Source organism: Phycodurus eques, chromosome 22 (genome assembly GCF_024500275.1).
Source record: "Phycodurus eques isolate BA_2022a chromosome 22, UOR_Pequ_1.1, whole genome shotgun sequence".
NCBI lineage: Eukaryota > Metazoa > Chordata > Actinopteri > Syngnathiformes > Syngnathidae > Phycodurus > Phycodurus eques.
In genome coordinates this window covers 4185800-4206036 of record NC_084546.1, presented here as the reverse complement: position 1 = coordinate 4206036, position 20237 = coordinate 4185800, and the positions used below count along the sequence as shown (strand labels likewise).

Sequence of the window (20237 nt, the reverse complement as noted above, 5' to 3'; positions counted from 1 at the left end):
ATTTTATTTAGTTATCATCTCATTTCGGTCGGAAAAAGGTTGACGACTGACAAAAACAAAACAAAAAAAGTGTCAACAAAATTAACACGGATTTTGTACCGACTGGAGACGTTTGAAGGAGGACTGGCTGACTCCAAAGTTAAGTCGGTACAGTAATCCAGCCGAGAGGTGATTCCCAACACAAATGTGGCAGTGCTGTGGACACAGGTTGGCGACACAAAGGCAGGGAAGCATCTGATTGGACAGGCTTGCACTACAATAATAAACAGATTGTGAAAGTAAGACAGATAATTAACCTGATCGAGCTCTTGTATTGGATCTTGTTAGAGTATGCAGGTGTTGCTAATGATCCCTCAATGATGCGATAAAGACCAGTGGGTGCGAGAGTCGGTGTGGACTTATAGCACGCCCCGCCGTGTCTTTCCTGCGCTTAATGACGAGCGCGTGCGTTGTCCGCGGTGTAACCTTGCAGCCACACGCCGCAACCCCCACCGAGTCTGAGGGCGAGGCTGGAGGTGGCCGTCGTCTTTCATCTGAGGACTAAACACAAACTGCGAATCGGCCCTCTCCGATGCACTTTAAATGACTTTCCCAGAAACCAGAAAGGCCTCAGGATGAAAATATGTCCGAAGAGACTTCGCATGAAACACACACAGATGTCCTTTCCTCAACATATACGATAAACTTCTGGCTTTCTGGAAGTTGGGATCGTCTTTTTATAGCGCGTGGGTCGCCGTTTTCAACAGTGCTACTATGGCAACAGCAGGGGAGTGGGTGTTTGCAGTTAATCCTGTTTGGGTGTCACGGTGCCATCGCTAGGGGAGCCGCGCACACGCTCTTCAATGTTATTCCATCAAATGAAGTGCACGTAACAATTAATTGTTTGACAACGGAGTTAGTCATTACATCAGTAACACTGCTCTTCAAGCTATACGGATGGCAGCACACACACACACAGCGCCACAGTTGTTTCTCTCATTCTCTTTCCCTATTTTCACCGTGCTGGGCTTTGGTTTCGCTTCACTGGCTATCAACTAGGAAGGAATGATGGAGTCATTTTCAACACACACGAGAAGAAGCGCACACACCATTCACGGGGCTTTTCCGGGACTCTCGGAGGAGTTAGAGGGGTATGTTCGGCCGCGATAGCGGCAAACCAACAAATTCACCGTGTAGTGAGGGAAAAGGAGGATCTCTTTGGCTTTACACAGTAGTTGTCTCTCGTTGACATGTAACCTTTTTTTCTCTCTCTCTCTTTGAAGAGCTTCTCAAAGACAGAACAATGTTCCACTTTTCACCCTTTAAAGCACACGTGAATGATGTTGTCCCTACAGTTTTAGCTCCATTTGCTTGCGAGGTGAGGACAACTAATGCCTCATATTGTGCGGCTATACAACATGGTGTAATTGAGATAAGATTTTAATTCATTCATTAACGAACACTTGTGCCACAAATCATCTTTCCCCATTGAAATGAATGGAAATGCCATTAATCCAGTCCAGCCTCCTGCGTTCCAGCTGCAGTAATATTCGTCGTTCTTTGCAGAGGATCAAGAAAATATGCCTTTGAGTTTTGTTATATTGTCCGTGTACGTATCTTGATGTTTGTGTTTAAATATCCGTTGCTTGAACACTTTACCAGACTGCCGCGTAGATGCTGATGATTCATTAACCTGTCTACAGCATTTCCCATTGTTTGTTAGCATTAAGCGAGCGAACTTCAAGGTAAATTTGCATGGTTGTTGTCAGTAAATTTCTTTCTTCTTATTCGAAGCTCGAAGCCTCTTTTTCTTTTCTTTTTTTTTTAAACTATCTGCCATACTGCTGCTCGTTGTTCATTGCCACCAAACAGGACTCGTATCTCAAATCTTTGCTCAAAAGTCAAGGCAAAACAATCGGACAAACGACAGCTCATATCTTGGAACTCTCATAAGGCACCGCTGTATTTGGTGTCGCTTCATTTCGTTTCATTGGTTCCATTTCTTTTTCTCATAGAATGGCAATTCTTTTTTGGACTTGATTGGGATTTTGGAGCTCAACTGACAACTGTTTTCATTTTGTGTCCTTACAAGTCATTGTCGTGCATCCTCGAGATTGGATGGCAATGAAAAAGACGTAGAAGAGGGGTCAAAATGGACAAAAATAGGGAGAGGCGTGTCTGAGAAATGGATTTGGACCTTCGGGAGATGGAATGAAGGGGGCCAAGCTGCCTTGAAATGAGGTCAAAATCCCTATTATTATGTTTTATGTATATAGTACTTATGGTTTTGCAGAATGCATTGAGCGACGGTAAGCATGCAAAAAGAAAAACATTGTACTAAAACTGTACAAAAGTTGTGAGTGGATGGTTTTAGGCTGATAATAGTTAGGATTGTGGTTTCAAAGCTACTACTATTAAACGCTAGCTGCTCCTTACTTTCTTTTCTTTTTTTAATATTCCCTAACAGCGCGATATGGCTCACACAGGCATGCGCACACGCATGCAGTCACACATGGTGATTTAGTAATCAATCTTCCGCTGTCATTTGAGCAAGCAGCATCCCGATGCACTACAGTGTGTCTGTGTGCCGCTTCACTTTGTCTTCATTTGCGACACCCGTGCGCGTGTGCGCGCTTCTGTGTTTGTACGGCACGTAAGGAAAAGCGCTCTAAATCCGCTCGTTCACCTTCGCCGTTTCATTATCTTCCGAGTTTTCTTTTACTGCCTTCATCTCCTTCCCCGTCTCCCAAGGTTCTCTGGCTCACGCACATGCGCACACACTCATACACAAGCTGTCTATAGGAGGTGATTTATGCTCCTGTGTTCTTTTATTTTTAGACCAATTACTCTGTTTTGCTCTCTCTCCCTCCCCTCTGCTTACATATCGTTGTTTCTCTGCACACTTGTATATACTATCCCAGTGTCCTCACTTTTTGACACCTTTGCCTGTATTTACAGGCACTTTTTAAATGTTTATTTTACCTCCAGCCTTCTTTTTTCTTCTTCTTTTTTTTGCCCTCTTTCCCCGTCTAAAAGCGAACAGGTCGGGTCGAATAAAGCTCACTTCTGTGGATGTGGGACCGTATTCGTCCCTGTTGTACATCGGTGCTCCAGGCGCCCTAACCCAGAGCCGGGAAAAAAAAAACGCACATAAAGACAGTGACTTAATGAATAATTTATCCCAGACAATAAAAGCTTAATGGTAATGCATTAACCGTCTGTTTGCTCGGAGGCGGAGCCAGCGTGAGGCCCACTGTGTGCTTGGGTGCAAGTGTGTGAATTGTTTGAAAGTGACGTGATTGATAAGTGAAAGAACACGTGAAGAGACCTCCAAAGTACGCTAATGTGTCTCAGTGGGGTGCTGACAGTTTGGTCTAGTCTCCATTTTTCAAATAAACATCGAGAGAAAAAAGATTTCTATTAAATATATTCTCAGATGAAACTGGCTTTTCCAAGTGATGCCAGCTTCAGCTTCATCAGCAGCATAAAGTCTGGAATAGCGCTATAGACCCCTGAAGAATATGTTTTTATTCATATTTTGGGAGATTTTATTTTGATATTGTCTTTGTATTTTATCTTTTATTTATGATACGTTCATTTTATTATTATTTTTTTTATTATTTTTATTTTATTTTTTATTTTATTTTGGGAGATATTTTCCATTTTACTTTTTTAATCTATTTTTCTTTATTGTATGTCCTAACCTAACCCTATTTTTTCTGTTTTATTTCTTATTGATCCTATTTGTATTTCCTTTTTTTGTGTGTCATTTTATATGTTTATGTTTATTTTTAATGTGTCCATTTGTATTAAATGAAACATGTAGATTGACACAACAGACCCCTGAAGAATAATCTTTTAATTATTTGTTTTAAATTGGTTTATTTCAAGTTTTGGTTTGTTTGATTTACGTTCATTGATTTGTTTTTATTTATATTTTTATTGTATTTTATTTTGGGATATATTTGCATTGCTCATCCTTTTTCCCCTTATCATTCTGCCCCAAGTTAGCAGCTTTTATTCGCCACACACGCAAACATATGCGCACAATAGGAGCGAGGACAGTGACAGAAAAGTAGCAATTATGAGCGTGCGATGCGGGTATTCTCGGTACGGCGCTGATCAGCGTCATCTGCGCGCGTGTAAGCGCAACTGCCGCTGCGGCTGCAGCCCGCAGTTTCCATGGTAACGTGGGAACCCATCTTGGTCTCTATGGTAACTTGCGGTTGGCACCCAGGAAGAAAGATGGGGCGAGAGAGTGGGAGTGAAACAAGGAAGGAGGAGGAAAAGATGAGGTGGGAACATTGAAAAACAATGATGACCAATAGAAAGCAAGGACAGGGGACAAAAAGTCCACAGATGTTAGAAATAATGAAAAAACTTTGAGAACTACAATGTTCACCTGTTACATGGAAAAATGTGATCGATTTTTTTGGAGTCAAGTGGGAAACAAATGAATGCGCTCGTCGCACGTGGGCAGGGAGAGCCGCAGTTGCTGTTGCGCTGTTGCTCGTCAAACACGCAAATACGAAATGAGAACACTTGCGAGGAGCTGTTGGAGGCCGCGACTTCTGGTTACTGCGACCTGGCCACCAGGGGGCAGTAGAATATCGTCATTCAGACACAAACGAACAAGAGTTTCAAAACGACTGTAAGTGCCCAATATACTGCAGTAATAGTTGTCATTTTTTTTGCATAGGATAAAGAATATAGGCTTGAGACTTTCTTTGTATTGTCTGTCCACATGCGTTGTGGCACCGTTTGTGTTCACATATCTTTCAAAGCAAAAAAATAAAAAATAAATAAATCGTCTGGACGCCAGCTCGTATCTTGAAAAACTTGAAAGTCAGGTTGCTCGTATGTCAAGGCAGCGCTGTACTTATAGTTTTGTCATATAAACATTGTATTTTACGGGATGAGACACAAATTCAAAGATGCAACAACACTCGTTTGTGGCTTTAAAATGCTTCATCCTGTTTTACGCACACACACACACACACACACACACAGAAGGTCAAGGCGGATGGAAACGCGGCCCATCGTGCGATAGAATGTCGATGCTGTAATCCGATTGGCTGCGCTGATGGATAGGCGGTTGAGTTGACCTATTACAGTTAACCGAATTATTGCAACGACGTGCTCACCTTTCCGCCATCCGCTCTGCCTGCTTTCCTCTCTCTCTCTCTCTCTCTCTCTCTCTCTCTCTCTCTCTCGCTCTCTGTCCTACCTTGCATCCTTCCATCCATCTTCTCCTCTTTCACCCTCTCATTCCTTTCCCATCACTAACCAGATTAGTTGCCCCCCTTAATGATTTTGACCTTTGCGAGGCCACATGAACGGAAGAAAGTGTGTGTGTGCATCCGTGTGTGTGTGCGCGCGCGCGCGTGCGTATGCCTCCATGTGTGTGTTTGTGTGTGTGATACTTTGCTGTTCCTAACAGATGTTCTTCTTTTTTTTCGACGTCTGAGCGCCACACAGGCTGCTTGTCACTGGCAGATACGCAACACATGCGTTTGTGTGTGTTTGTGTAATTAATTAGACTGCTCGCTGTGTGGTGGAGAGTGATGAATATGAAAACTATCAATTATTGAACCGCGCTGCAAGTGACACGCATTTTAAAGAAAGAAGAAGAAAAGAGCGAAATAAATAAAGACGTTTCATGGAAAATCACTCACCTGGATAATGACTGGACTCCGTTGAGGCGTTAAGCTCTAATTGCCTTTCAAGGGCGGAAATATATTCAAATATATACTTTAAAATCTTGCAAATATTTACTTTCTATGTATTCAATAGTTCTATTATTTTTACATAGTCTACACACCCTTGTTCATTTTTGTGATGTAAAAAAATGAGACCAAGACATATCATTTCAAAGGTTTTAAACCTAAACAACTCAATTGAATTTGAGTTGAAATTTGAAGTAAAACTGACCCGCTGAAATAATTTGGTTGCACAAGTGTGCACACCCTCTTAAAGCCGCGCATGTGGCTGTGTTCAGAATTAACCAATCATGTTCAAACTCATTTAAAATGGAAGTCAGCACACACCTCACGCACACTCTCACACTCCCTTTTTTTTCTTTTTTTTTTTTTAATCACAAAAACCTTGCATTTGAAGAGTTGGTTTGTGGGCTTTTTGTATCCACTCTATGTTGACATGATCAAATGTATCAAAGAACTCAACAAGTCTTGATGTGCAATTCCCAAGAGATAGTTGGTCCACGTCCAAGCACATATTTGTGTATTTTGTGTGTCGTCTGGCACGAGATGCTTGAAGAAGCCGAGGTCAACGTTCAGCCAGCTCGGCGCTCCAGCATCAGGTTCCTCGAGTTCCTCCCACAGCAGTCTGCTGAGATCCGTTTGACCTCGCGACCCAGCGCTCTGGCCGGGCGCGAGCGTGCGACCATGGGAAACCACCAGGATGCACACAAGGGGCGGTGATGGATGAAAGCAGATATTTTGGTGTTTTTCAAAATGAATCTGGGAGAGAGCGGGTGTAAACGCCTTCGTGCTGATTCATTACCCGAGTTCCGCCTTGTCATATTATTTATAGAACATGACGGATGACGATGTTGAGAAGAAAAGTGATTTTTTTTTTATGACGGCGCTCGTAAGGTTTTGTAATCCCCTTCGTTTTTGTCGAGGCCGTTTCGGGCCATTTCCCAGGACCCCGCCCCTCACCCCCGCTTAGTCGGGGGTCATCGCTACAACAGCAACGCTAGTAAAAGTTGTGTTTGTGTGACTGAGTGTTTGTGCGCGACGTCTGTTACGACAGGAAGTGGGACTCCTTGGTTAAATAATCCTCATGTTTTGATTGTGTACTCAATTATTCGTCATACCAGGGGTTTTCAAACTTTTTGCGCAAAAGTACGACGTAAAAAAAAAATAATAATAATACTCTCCAAGTGCCACCATCATGCCCGACATTAAAATACAAAAAAAAAAAAAAAAAAACGAGACAGAGGCTTAAATATGGAAAATTAAAACAAATTAAAAATCAGTTCAAATATATTGCACACAAAGATAAAACATTGTACCTGAATAAATGTTTGAATGTTTTGTTTGCACATGAGCACTGAACCCTCAAAGAAGAAGTTAGACAGGGGCGTCTTATGTAATATGACGCGTTTAAATAAACAAATGTTTCGGTGTGCTTGTCTGCAGGAGCGCGTGGAGTATCTGTTCCTCATCATCTTCACCGTGGAGGCGTTCCTGAAGGTGATAGCCTACGGCCTGCTCTTCCACCCGAATGCCTACCTGAGGAACGGCTGGAATCTGCTCGACTTCATCATCGTAGTCGTCGGGTGAGTCAGCGGAGATTGTTTTTTCGTTTTTTTACTTTTTCTCTTCTTAACTGAATTCCACAAGGTGACCCCCGTGACCACTCCGACAATGGAGTAATTTCTTTCCCTGTGTGTTGTTTTTTTATTTTATTTATTTATTTATTTATTTATTTATTTTCCCCGCAATGGCAGTGAGTCACAAAGGCCCCGTTGCCACACAACCGTAAAGTCATCTTTCAGGGTGAATCAAGTTTTAAAGTCGCACTAAAGCTCGGCCTACAGTGGATTGGTGAGCCTTAAACTGATTAGCTTGTTAGATGCTGATAGCAAAGCTGCGCTCTGTTTTTCTTTATCTGCCACTCAGCAACTATCGCCCATCTGCTAAGCCTCTGCGTGTGTGCGTGTGTGCTGTGTATTGTCGAGCATCACGGTGCCAGCGCCTGTGGCATAAACACAACCTGTACCACTCTTAGACTGTTATCTAGCCTTTCTGTTTGCTTGTCTGAGGCTTTTTCTGTCTGCGTCTGTCCGGATGGAGGCTTTTATGATGACACGCTTCGGAAACAAGAGGCGCCACGCCGCCCGCTTTCAACTGTGCAAGTGATGAGTTCTCGCTCCGACCTTGGCTAAGTGTGGATCAAGAGACATTGCACTCCAGTCAGTGTTTTTTGGGGGTCACCTTTTAACAACACAGCCGCTCTCTCCAATTAGCCCCTGGTGCGCAAACATCAATAACGCCAATTAGCGTTTCCTACCGGCAGATTGTCCCTTGAAAGTGACAATGAAGGCTTAATGGACTCATCATTAGGTAGTAGGAGTTGAAGAACTAAAAGATTGTTTTGAGTCGACTTTAATGGGATGAAAGTCGAGTCGATGTCGCTTCATCGGCGATGTCACTGATCTTTCTTTCAGCACAATACAGATGTTCCCAACCTTTTTTGCAACACGGGCAGAAAAACAAATAAAGGTTGCGAGGCTAACTGCTATTGCCATCCACAAGCATCTTAATTTCGTAGACCCGTACCCGCACACATGTACAAGTAATAAGAGTCTCATAGAACGGATCCTCTCATGCATAACATTGTGTGATTGCTCTATTTGGCTGGAAATATTTGTACAGACATGATATAGGATATGAAACAGAATGGTAAATTAGGAACAAAAAATAAATACATCTGCCAGTCATAACAGTGACGCATAAATGCAGCACACCCTGCATTTGTCACACTGCACATAACCAGGTGTCATCTGTGATAGCATCGCTTCACCGTGTGTGTGCATGAATGAGTGTTGTCTTAACTGCCAGCCAGCCCGTGCGCGGAACTGAGAAATGACGCTGTGGAATGGTCAGCATCTGCGTGCAAGGCTTTGTCCTGGCGCCAACAGGGCTTGAAGGCGCGCACATCGCACAGGCAAAGGCCGCAATTGTCTTTTAATGCCACGTCGCACCAAAACGCAAATCGGCGCGCCCTTGAATGCGCTTTTTACCGGCTGTGTCAAAGGCGCGCGTGAGTCTAACTGAAAGGCAGCTGGAGTGACACGGAGATGCGTTCGACGCGCTCTTTTGAAGCGGCCATTTCATCTGTGCTAATTGAGAATTGTCCACGACTAATGTGGCCTTTGAGGCAGCCACAGTTGGGGGGGAAATGGTATTGTATGGCAATTTTAGAGATGGCGCGATGAGAGGTAAGCTAATTAGCGCTGCTTATTTGCTTAATGTACACGATTTCAGTACTGGAGCCTTTATTGTTTTCATTTGGAGATTAGTGATGACCAGCAAACCAACTTTAGTTGTGCTCTTATTTTTTTTTTTTTTTTTTTTTTTTTTTTATTCACAGCAGTTAGTTCCCACAAAGCCAAGGCCAAAAAAATGGAGTCATTGTGTCATGCCTCATCATAAAATAATATTTCAAGCCAAGAGTTAATATTAATATTTCCCCATGTGTGAATAACAGGGCCAGCAGATGAAACACCTTTCATTGTTGTAATGCCGGAATAAAAAACAATTATGATCATGTTTATATTCCTCCAAGAAGCACCTTTAACTGATGTCCCCAGCTGTTTTAAAAAAATTAGAAAGTTTCCAAGCTAGGTTAATGTCCCTGTTTACCTCACTTAAATTATTCATAAACTAATGGATGTTTCAGATCCGGGGTTGGTGAATTCAATTTTGCAGGGCCCGGAGTCGGAATGAAAATTAAAAGCAGGTCAGACGAGGCCTGCATTTTTGTCGAGTTCACATGAAAACCTTTGCAGTTGTTTATTTGCTCATAAACAGAGTTAGATTGCACAATCTGCTTCAACTCTCACGCTAAATGGTCGCCCCAGTACGAATCAGCTCTTGGAAGAAACCGGTAGGATTTGAAAATGATGATCATATTTTTTTGGAGAACTCTTGCCATTTGTTTTGCAGGTTGTTCAGTGCCATCCTGGAGCAGGCCACCAAGGGCGACGGCGCCGCTCCCATCGGAGGAAAAGCGGCGGGCTTCGACGTCAAGGCTCTGCGGGCCTTCCGAGTACTCCGACCCCTCCGACTGGTCTCCGGAGTGCCAAGTAAGTACACAGTAGGGTAGACCATTGAGAAAACTACACAATTGAATCGTCTGGGGATCGGGTGAGGATGGAACGAAGCAGGGAGCTGCTATGGACGCCCGCTGCAATAACACACAATAACAAACACGCACTTTTGTCTACTTACACTTTGTCTGATCTCCTCCCGTTTGCTCTCCCGCCGGATTATTGATTTCTTCGGCCGCTAACGCAGATGTGCTCGCAGACAACTTATCTGCTGCTTGTAACGTGTGTGTGTTCATGTGTGTGTGTGTGTGTGTGTGCGCGCACAATTGTTCCCATGCTGCGCCCCGTCGTGACCCCTTCCACTTGGCATTAAATTGGTGTCATGGTGACCCTGTTCACAGGAGAATTTACAAGTACTTTGTACACAGACAAGCACCGTGGGGAGGAGAAAAGGTTTGGTATGGGGGGGGGACTCCTTCATCCCACAGATTACACGAAAAATGTAAAAAAAACTAAGAATAATTTGGTGCAGATAAAGGTGCAAATCCAGTGAGCTCAAACGGTGGTGCAACACATGTAGACGGACAATATAAACATTCTCACAGGTATATATATATATATGTGTATGCTTTATCTTATGTGAAGAACAACTATTATTACTGCAGCTTACTGAGGAGCTTCAACCGGCTCCATGTACTGTATATCTGTATGGCTGTATTATACTGCCCCCAGGTGGCTAAGATGCACACACCAGAAGGAGCAGCACAAAGCCCATTGAATTGAAGCAAAAATGTGGCCAAAAAATGGTTTGATTCTCTGTTAAATGATGTCATTCCTGTCTGTTTTTCTCAAGTACAATATGATCTCATCTCACGCGTGTGTGCGCTCCAGGTTTGCAGGTGGTGTTGAATTCCATCATCAAAGCCATGGTCCCCCTGCTCCACATCGCCCTGCTGGTCCTCTTCGTCATCATCATCTACGCCATCATCGGCCTGGAGCTCTTCATGGGCAAGATGCACAAGACCTGCTTTCACGAGCACACAGGTACACGCACACAAAATACTTCACTGGCAGGCACACTTAAAGCAATCGTATCCATTAAATATTGAAAGCATCGTTTATGTTCGTGAGTATGAAGGATTTTAGCAATAATTGGTGCAGCGCTCGCCGTAAATGATTGAAGCAATTTTCAATGAAGGCCCCCAGGTATAAATGGACTTGAGTGTTGTGATGGTGATGTGATAGGTCCCCGGAGACGCATTAGCGCTCCTCTGGGTACGTGCCAGCCGAATACTCTGCCGTCGTATACGTCAGCCCCCAGAGAGAACTTGTTTTGTTTCACCATTTTTACGATCGCCGCTATTGATTATATACATCTCAACCTTTTGTCTGTCTTTTGGACTCCTTATTTTGGATGCGGCGGTAGAAAATGGGATAGATTGGCGCATTTGGCGTCATTTCCTGCCTTGTAGGCCCACTTTCGTGTCTCCCAAGTGGCGAAACTCTGGCGTTCGAAAGCATTTTTTTTTTGAGCATGAGGATGAGCATTAGATGTAACAAACGTATTAAATCATCATAATATAAACTCACAGGACCCTTCGTTTTGCTTAGCTCTCATTTGTGTGTTGATTCGAGAAAAAATTAATTCCATCCCATACGATGACTTAAAAACAATTTCAATAAAAAATGTAAATGCCAAACATAAGATGTTAACTGTGGTGCTTTTATTTTACGGCAAAGATGTTCGCTTTACGCCCCAAGCTTCCCCCTTTCACCGCATCAAACTCAGTCATAAATCAAGCTGGCAGACTCCAAATGTGACGCTCCTCTCAGGCACGATAGCGGAGGAAAAACCGGCGCCGTGCGCGCCCGACATGGCGTACGGCCGACACTGCAACCACAACGGGACCGAGTGCAAAATGGGCTGGGAGGGCCCCAACGACGGCATCACCAACTTCGACAACTTCGCCTTCGCCATGTTGACCGTGTTCCAGTGCATCACCATGGAGGGCTGGACGGACGTGCTGTACTGGGTGAGCCGGGCACCACGGCGGCTTGTACAAACCTCATAGAGGTGGCATCACTTGAGTCCATATCGCCATAAGGTGCCTTTTAGATTTCATCCCAAGTGGATGTCATATTCATCGCATTAAGTAGATGTTAAGCTGTTAGACGTGCATGTTGGTCAAGCTTCGACTCATTCGCTGCCAGCCGCTTTAAGATGATTTTGACTGATTTCCTTTTTATTTTTACCGGCCCAGGACAGATACGCCGCCATCTACAGCGATCTGTTAGTCATTGCAGTGGTTTGCAAACCTGAAATGTCCACAGCAGTGAATGAGTTAACTGCAAGCAGACACTGTTCAGTTAGCGTGATGTTGAGCCGCTCCTGACGTTTTATTGGGGTTGTGTCATAGTGTGTGTGTTGGTGTGTACATGGAATGGGGAGCTTCCGATCTCTACACCCCCTCTTCTAGCACACTGTTTGCTTCCATCATGTGCACATACACTGGACGGCATTTATTTATTTATTTGTTTGTTTTTAACATGCGCCTCCTTAATGTCTCATCTGATTGCATCTCTTTCTGGACACCTTTTTTTCCCATTTTAACATCCACGCTCACCTTAACACGGCAGATATTTCGATTAACCCGCTCTCGTCTTCCCTCCTCCTCCTCCTGTCTTTCTCTCTCTCTCTATCCATCTGTCCGTCTCTCAGATGCAGGATGCTATGGGCTATGAGCTGCCGTGGGTCTATTTTGTCTCTCTCGTCATCTTCGGCTCCTTTTTCGTCCTCAATCTCGTTCTGGGGGTGTTGAGTGGGTAAGAGCTTCTGCTTTGTTGTTTGTGTGTGTGTGTGTGTGTGTGTGTGTGTTGTAGATGAAGCAGTGTGCAGAGCAGCCAGACTCCCACCGTCAAACATTTTGAGAGCATCGCCTCCTTTACCTAAGTGGGAACTTATTACGTGCAATGTGAAACTCCTCCACTTCTCGTAGGCGTCGCGTCCCAATACTTCTGTCCATGTATCGTAAGCCTATTCCTATAAATTCTACCAAATAACGTGTCAAAGCTGCGTCGTCTCTGTTGTGGAGAAAGCCAAACAAGTGTAATTGTCATCATCCATCATAAAAGAACATGACGCAGCCCTTAACAACTGATGGATATTCCAAGCCAAGCAACTTTTATGGCTTATGGAGCGACACACGCTAGTTGTACACGCACATACACACGCGCACGCTTACATATGAAACAAGCAGTACCGTAGCCATCTGTTATGTTCATGTCATTTGAGCACAAGAGGCCGTCACGGCCTTTTTGGAATGGCCAGATGGGCACGGATACGCTGGCATCCAAGCTTTTGACCAGCTCCATATCTGCACAAGTGTCGGCAAGCGCGCGCGCGTGCGGCTTCGGTTCCAGTTTCGAGTCAGCGCGGTTCACGTCAGGCTAAGTCAGTGGCGGCCCTCACGAGGTTAGACGGGGCTAAAACATGTGTTCTGAATAAGTGCTCGTCTGGCTGGGGTCGCTTCGCCGAGTACGAGCACCACCCGGCCTGTAGGGACACGCCGAGGTATAAATAATTCACCCCTCGGGTGGAGCACAGAAAACTTGCACAACGAGGGGGGGAGGAAAAAACGAAAGAAGGTTAAATCTTATAGGGTTTCTCAAATGTTTTTTTTTTCTATTTTAAGGCCCAAACCTTAAACTACTAAGACAATACAGATTTAAAACAAGTAAGCGTGACATGGCATCGTCAGTGTAATTAACAATATAACTAATAAGTTCACAGCGGGGCGTCGAGATACGAGTGAACCAATTTACCATCAAACTTTTTCCCCATCGAATTAGATTCGTCAACGGGGTTGCTGAGCGAGCCCGCCACCGTGGCCAGTTTACCCGCATTTGGCGGGTGTCGATGTCAAGCCCCGGTTTTAACCATTCAAACAATGCTTATTTGAACACAAACGCTGGAGCAACATATGTAGACAGACAGCATAACAACACTCACTGGCATACATTCTTTATCCCCTGCGAAGAACGGCTAATACTACTGCGGCTTACGACCCTCAAGTGGCCGAGGTGCGCACATTAGAAGGAGCAGCGCAATGTCTGTTGAACTGAAGCAAAGAACGCTTTCATTTCTCGACATTGTATTTAATGACCTTGTTACTGTATGTTTTTATCAAGCACAACAATACAGAGAGCTTTTTTTTTTCAGTATTAAAAATCACACCGCTGTACCTTGATCCAAATAGCTTTATCTTGAGGGAAAAGAGGGAAAAACTGAGATGGATTGAGAACTGCGGTAATGTTGTGTCCAGGGGAGTCTTGCTGCACGTCGTCTTACTGGAATGCCCCCTCTCGCCGCTTGAGGAATGAATTAAGCGGGCAATTAGCTGATTTGAGGTTGAACCTCCAACTGTGTGTCCAATTTCCAGAAAGGCACCTGCTCCCGTTGCGCGCTGACGCTCCAAAATGAGCTGTCTTGTGTATTCATGAGTTCATGAAGTGCAGCTGGCCAAACGCTGAGGATCCCGCACGAGTGGCACGTCCCGAGCGATGGCTGAGGATTTAACCCTTTCCTATCCTCCCTTTCCCTTCCTTCCCTTCTATTCCCTCCATCTCTCCACCAGGTGAACGACGCAGTAGGGTACAGGTGGCCGTGGGTGTATTTTGTCACCTTAATCATCATCGGATCCTTCTTTGTGCTTAACTTGGTTCTGGGGGTATTGAGCGGGTAAGGGCAGGTTCCGAGCTCACTTCAGACTAACATCTCCTTTTCATGCCTCGGGAGAACTCTTGGGAGTCTTCCTGCGAGCTTCTTCTATCCTGACAGTAGATGCGATGCTTGTTTTTATAGATACTCTGCGCGGTTCATGTTCCATCTGGTGATGTTTAATTCCAAAGTCCCCGGAATTCTGCTTGAGCATGTATGTTTCAGTCATTATGCTCGCAGCCAACTGTGGTGAAATGATACTTAAGCAACTGCCGCTTGAAATCATGCAAGACCGACAACTTTACGGATATTAACTCTCTGGCGCCGATGTCACTTAGCTGCGTTGATGGGATAACATGACACGGTCGTCGGGCAGCACTGTTTGGACCCTGCAAAACTGTCACAGTCATTTAAAATAAATCGATACATAAGCAGGAGATGAACATTTGGACTCCCAAAGGAGAAGCCGAGAAGACACTGGCAATTGCCGTGAATAAGATCATTTTAAAAACAATTTATTTCGCTTAGAAATGAACGCTAATTGGTAAAAATACGTTTGCGACACTGCAAGGGATTGAGCCAAAGAGGACGCTTTGGATAAGGCTAAGACTTGCTCCCTAATATTTAGCAGACGCTGTCATTCTTTATATTCCAAACTCGTCAACTAAATCACTCTTAGCTAGAGACTTTGAATGAATGAATGTGAAACGATGACAAATGATGAAGGCCTCCGACTGATCCTCCTCTGAGGCGTGATAGCCGGGATGATACGCCGGCAGCATTGTCGGGGAGAAAAGGAAAGGAAAAAAAAAAAAAGAAAAGTCTGTTTGGCACAAACAGCTCGGGGTGGCTCGGCTGTCGGAGTCTTTGTCTGGCTTGTGACTAATGATGCCGTTAACACACTACACAGCCTGACCTTTTACCAAATGCTTCATTCGCAGTGTGTTCGAGGATTGGGGAAGTGGGGCCTCAGAGTCGCGTGATAATTTACGGCTAACCAGGAATAAGAGTGACACGGCAACATGGTCTTTGAAATAGAAACAACAGAGAAGCCCGGAGAGGATTTTTGACCAAGCCGTGTGTTCGTCTTGAGTGCGACCGGTCACCGGTTAATGACCCGCGCAACGAGTCGGCAAACAGACGCCGACGAGCTCGCCGATGCGCGGCGACCTCAGAGCGGCCTCTGTGCGCGGAGCGCCGGGGAGGAAAACCTGGAGATAAATGAGCAACATTCACCCAGACAGCAACAAGATAACCATTATTGGAGCTGACACTTACCAGTCACTAAGTCACATGACATCCTGACGCCTACATTTGTTTTATTCATTTTACCTTTCTTCACCCAGGCAAGGTAATTGAGAGCAGATTCTCATTTTTCAATGCCAACCCCGGCAGCGGAAAGCAGAAAAATTGAAAACGACAGGCTCAAAGTGGTGCGGACTTTGGGAACGAGCGTGTTAATAAAACTGCTGAAACGGAGAGTGCGGGTGGCGGTATGGATGGTGAGCAGAGAGCGACGATTGGGTGGGCTCTGGAATGTTTTATCGATCGACACGGGCCGGTGACAGAGCCGTGCAAGTGCTAAATCAACATGTATCATCGGTTATTTGGGGCGTAAACTAAGAAATACGAGGATAGTAATCCTCCTCAGTGTGTCAGCATGTGTGCTTTTTGTCTCCTATTTGCACACTAACACTCTTGAGCTCTTTCTCTTGACAGGTTTTCCCTCCTTCCACCTTTCAGAGGCTAATCACCAAAATGCGTGTTTATTTGAGCAAGACTTTCACCTTCGATTTGTTTTCCTGCCTCTCTCCCTCTCTGATTCCTGGATGTGCATCCCTGCGCCTTCCTCCCTCCCAGAGAGTTTTCCAAGGAAAGGGAGAAGGCCAAGGCACGAGGCGACTTCCAGAAACTCCGAGAAAAACAGCAGCTGGAGGAGGATCTCAAGGTAGGCTGGACAAAAGTCTTGGGACGCTTATTAAGTAACCCGTGGTTGGACTAGAACACAGACTTCCCCCTGAAACCTAATTCTTCATCAATTGGTTAATCAATAGGGATGCTCCGACACAACTCATTTTTTTAGACTGAAGTTTTTACATTTAAGTACAATACCGATTCCCCATACTTGAGAAAGCCTTTGTTTATCTAAGCATTAGGCTTTGCAAATCAAAGCTGTGCGTTGGCTTAAAAAATCGACCGGTTGGGAATCTCACTCATTCTCCGGGTGTCATAGTATCGAAGCATTTTTACGAGTACAATATGGGCATTCCTGGTCACAAATGTCTTGTTTTGTGTGTTTGTGAATGTAGGGCTACTTAGACTGGATCACTCAGGCTGAAGACATCGACCCGGAGAATGAGGAGGAGGGTCTGGACGACGACAAACCCAGAAACTGTGAGTCCTCGGCACACCTTCTTCTTCTTCTCTGTCAGCTCCCCTTCCCCGTCCATCTGCCCGTCCATCCATCCATCCTCCTGTGCTCTGTGGCTCAGGTCTGTGGGGCTTACGCCAACAATAGGTATTAAACTAGTTCAGAGCGCCGCTGAGGCGGAGGCACCGGATTGGAAAGGCTTTCAGCCTCGGGAGGGACCGCAGGGCCCTGAGTGCTTTCAAGCGCGGCGCGGTTGACACGTGTCAAGGGCCTTGTGCGGAACAGATCCTCATCTGAGCCTCGCCGTCTAATCAAGGCAACGCGGCGTTTATTATTAGAAGCAACTCTGAAGCGCTTTTGTTGTCGGGAGTCCAGTCAGATTCTCGGGCGGCCGCCGCAGTTCTTTTTTTAAGCTGCTGCAGGACGTCTTATTTTGTGCGCACGGGGCGTTGAGATTCGCACGCCGCGTCTGACTCCGGAGCTTTTACAATAAGCGTTTGCGGTGACAGCGAATGGAGCCGCGGCTCCTTCCCGCCGGCGGCCAAAGACTGACAGACGCAATAAAAAGCAATGTATCACTCGAGAACAGTCGCATCCCGGGACTCGCCGATCTCCTCCACCCCCCCGGACTCCATCAATACCTCTCCATCCGCCGCCTCCATGGAAGCGTCCTTCACGAGCCCTCCCACCTCTCTCGCTCTGTCTCTCTCTCGCTCTGATGCCACTCAAGTATCCCTCTTCCATTTTTTTTCTCCCCCTCTCCAGTTGGCTGCCGCCCCATTCTCCACATCTGCCACTGCTCTCACTTACGCTCTAAAGCACTTCAGTTCCTTTTGTTACACTACATTTCCTTTCTCGGAACTGAAATGACCGATATCTGCCGTGCCACTTTTTGGCATCTTGTAACAACACAAATAACTGACTAGTTTTGTTTGTTAAGTCATAAAACGTACTGGAAGTGAACACAAAAGCTTGTTATAAAGCTCTTGCTCCAAGCCAATCTGCCTGCAGTGTTTGTGCACAAAAGCCTGCAATTTGCAGCTTTTAATATCCCTGCTAGCTGTGAAAAATAAAAAATAAAAAGGGACTTTTGGCCGGCTTCGTCGTCTGCCCTATTAGCTGTTGCGTCGCCTGTGTGCCTCAAGCTCCACAGCTGAAAGCCAGCGGTCTGAAAAGAATCACGACTCAAGCAAAGTTCGGTTGTATTTAACTTTTTAGTACAATACATTGGCATTTAACCTATTAGAACTGTTGGTTTCTAAATTTGTATGCGGCTACATTTATTTTGTTTTTGAGGTGGTACTTGGTGTAAAAAAAAAAAAAAAAAAAAAAAAAAAAGTTTGAGAATGTTGTGGAAAAAAATTCCAATTGAACAAATACTTGAAGAAAAAAGTAACCTGCGCTGTTCAATATCTTTGCAAAAAGGTTCCCCGTAGAAGAATGTCGCAACTTGAAAATCTGTCCAAAAGGGTGTCACTTGATGTGTATTCTAACGCGATCAATTGTTGCGATTCACGATTAAAGGTGTAAAAACACACCGAAACCAGTTATGCAATATCAAATATGGTTCTTTTCCCATTACTAGAACAACTAGCATCAGGTACATCATTAATATGTCCACTTTTTGTGACATATTTGTTTGGCGGTGTGCGTGATATTTTTCTCTGTAATGTACAGTATAAGTATATGCGCCTGTAGAAATAGGATCATTTTGAAAGATGTGACGTTAACCGACTGTGTTTTTGTGCCTGTGTCTCCTAGTGAGCATGCCGGCCAGTGAGAACGAATCGGTGAACACAGACAATGCACCCGGAGGCGATGTGGAGGGAGAGACCTGCTGTACCCGGCTCGCGTAAGTACTCCACCTCTTCTCGGGCCGCGCCAGGATCTTCCCTTTAATTGTGCCTCTGGATGAGCCAGCAAACTGTCAAAAGGAGCCCGACACATTAATCTCATAGGGCCCAAGGACAACGTTTCTGATTCCAGGTGTGCCGAAGCGTAAACGAGCAGGATATCAATCATCTCATCTCGTAGTAACAGAGCCTTTATTGCTCACTCGCCCTCTGGTTCTGATGGGCCGTCTTTTGTTTGGCCCGCTCAAGCGCTTCCCTCCTCACCGGCAGCTGACTCACTCGCTCCCCGTTCGTACACGACGGGATGCAAACCAGCGCTTCGACCCCGGCTTGGCCCGCTCCGGCACGCCCACGCCGCACGTCAAAAACCCGCCGCACGCGCGCCATCGCGAAGTTGCAGCACACTGTTGGTTATTCATTCTCCTCTCTGTGTCCATCTGTTACTTTGTCTTTGTTTGGCTGTTTGTGGGTACTTGTCTGAGCCAAAAACGACAACAAAAATGATGTCAGAATCTGTGCCAGGAACTCAACTCGTAACGATTTTCGTAGCAACAGCATGAGTGAAGTATTTTAGCAATCGTCAAATATAGAAAATAATCGAAGAAACCTGAATAGAAAACCTTGTGGCTATTGGGAATAGGAACCCTCACCTTCTCTTTTGTAAGAGTGTGCAGCGTTGGAGATAAGGCTTGGAGTATTTATCCTTCTCGTCGCCATGGAGACAGACCTTGGGCCAACTCCCGCTGATCTCTTAATCGAGATGGTCGCTGAGGGAGAGGAGACTTGTACCAGTTGATACTTTGGATACATACAAAGTTATTTGCTCGCCAAACGATGAGCGGTTTGATTCATACAGATTTCAAATGCACCTGAACTCTGGCAATGCAACAAATGATGCCATTTATTCATTTATAAATGCATTTCTCTTTGTCCTCAGTCCTCTGTTAACGTTGCTGTTCCGGTGGCAAACAATCAAACCATATTTGACCGAGATATTATTCATAACGTTGATGTTAAGTCAAGAAAATGCCCAATTATTGGCGTTATTTCATTGACTGGTTGCCACTTTTTATATGTTCTCGCAGGGTGATTTGACCAAAAACGAATGAGCAACACCGTACCATAATCCCTCTCAAATCACCCTTCATGTTGTGTCTATACGTGTGTATATATATGTGTGTGTGTGTGTGTGTGTGTGCGTACGTGCGTCTGTGTGTATAATCCATTCTGTTCTTTGTGTTCCAGAAATAGGATCTCCAAATCCAAGTTCAGGTTAGTACATGTTGTTTGCCATTGTCTCCGCTCCGCTCACCTGCTCCCAACTTAACTCTGCACTCACTCGACGTGTGTGGACGTGTAATCGAAAATAACGATGTTTTTTTTGTTGTTGTTTTTTTTATGCTTAATAATAGAATCTGGTGGTAGAAAAATGGAGCAAGCGCAGCACCGCTTTTGTTGTCTTGTGGAATTGTGTCCCGCGTGCACATCCCGGCACAAGCCGCAGCTCACAGACGGAGG

General features: G+C 45.0%; 1 protein-coding gene across 11 annotated transcripts in view; it reads left to right on the top strand.

Annotated features, from left to right (window-relative positions):
* The window catches only part of cacna1c (calcium channel, voltage-dependent, L type, alpha 1C subunit), a 106658-nt gene that overhangs the window by 59698 nt on the left and 26723 nt on the right, over window positions 1-20237 (top strand). For 5 of the 11 annotated variants that reach the window (XM_061667707.1, XM_061667706.1, XM_061667702.1 and 2 more), the window contains exons 4-12: window positions 7143-7282; window positions 9675-9814; window positions 10670-10822; window positions 11612-11811; window positions 14413-14516; window positions 16356-16443; window positions 16805-16889; window positions 18628-18718; window positions 19965-19991. In XM_061667707.1, the coding sequence (XP_061523691.1) occupies window positions 7143-7282; window positions 9675-9814; window positions 10670-10822; window positions 11612-11811; window positions 14413-14516; window positions 16356-16443; window positions 16805-16889; window positions 18628-18718; window positions 19965-19991 (1028 nt within the window). Of the gene's footprint in view, window positions 1-7142; window positions 7283-9674; window positions 9815-10669; window positions 10823-11611; window positions 11812-12497; window positions 12602-14412; window positions 14517-16355; window positions 16444-16804; window positions 16890-18627; window positions 18719-19964; window positions 19992-20237 lie in introns of all 11 variants that reach the window. The other 6 variants (XM_061667708.1, XM_061667704.1, XM_061667710.1 and 3 more) reach the window with 2 other exon arrangements.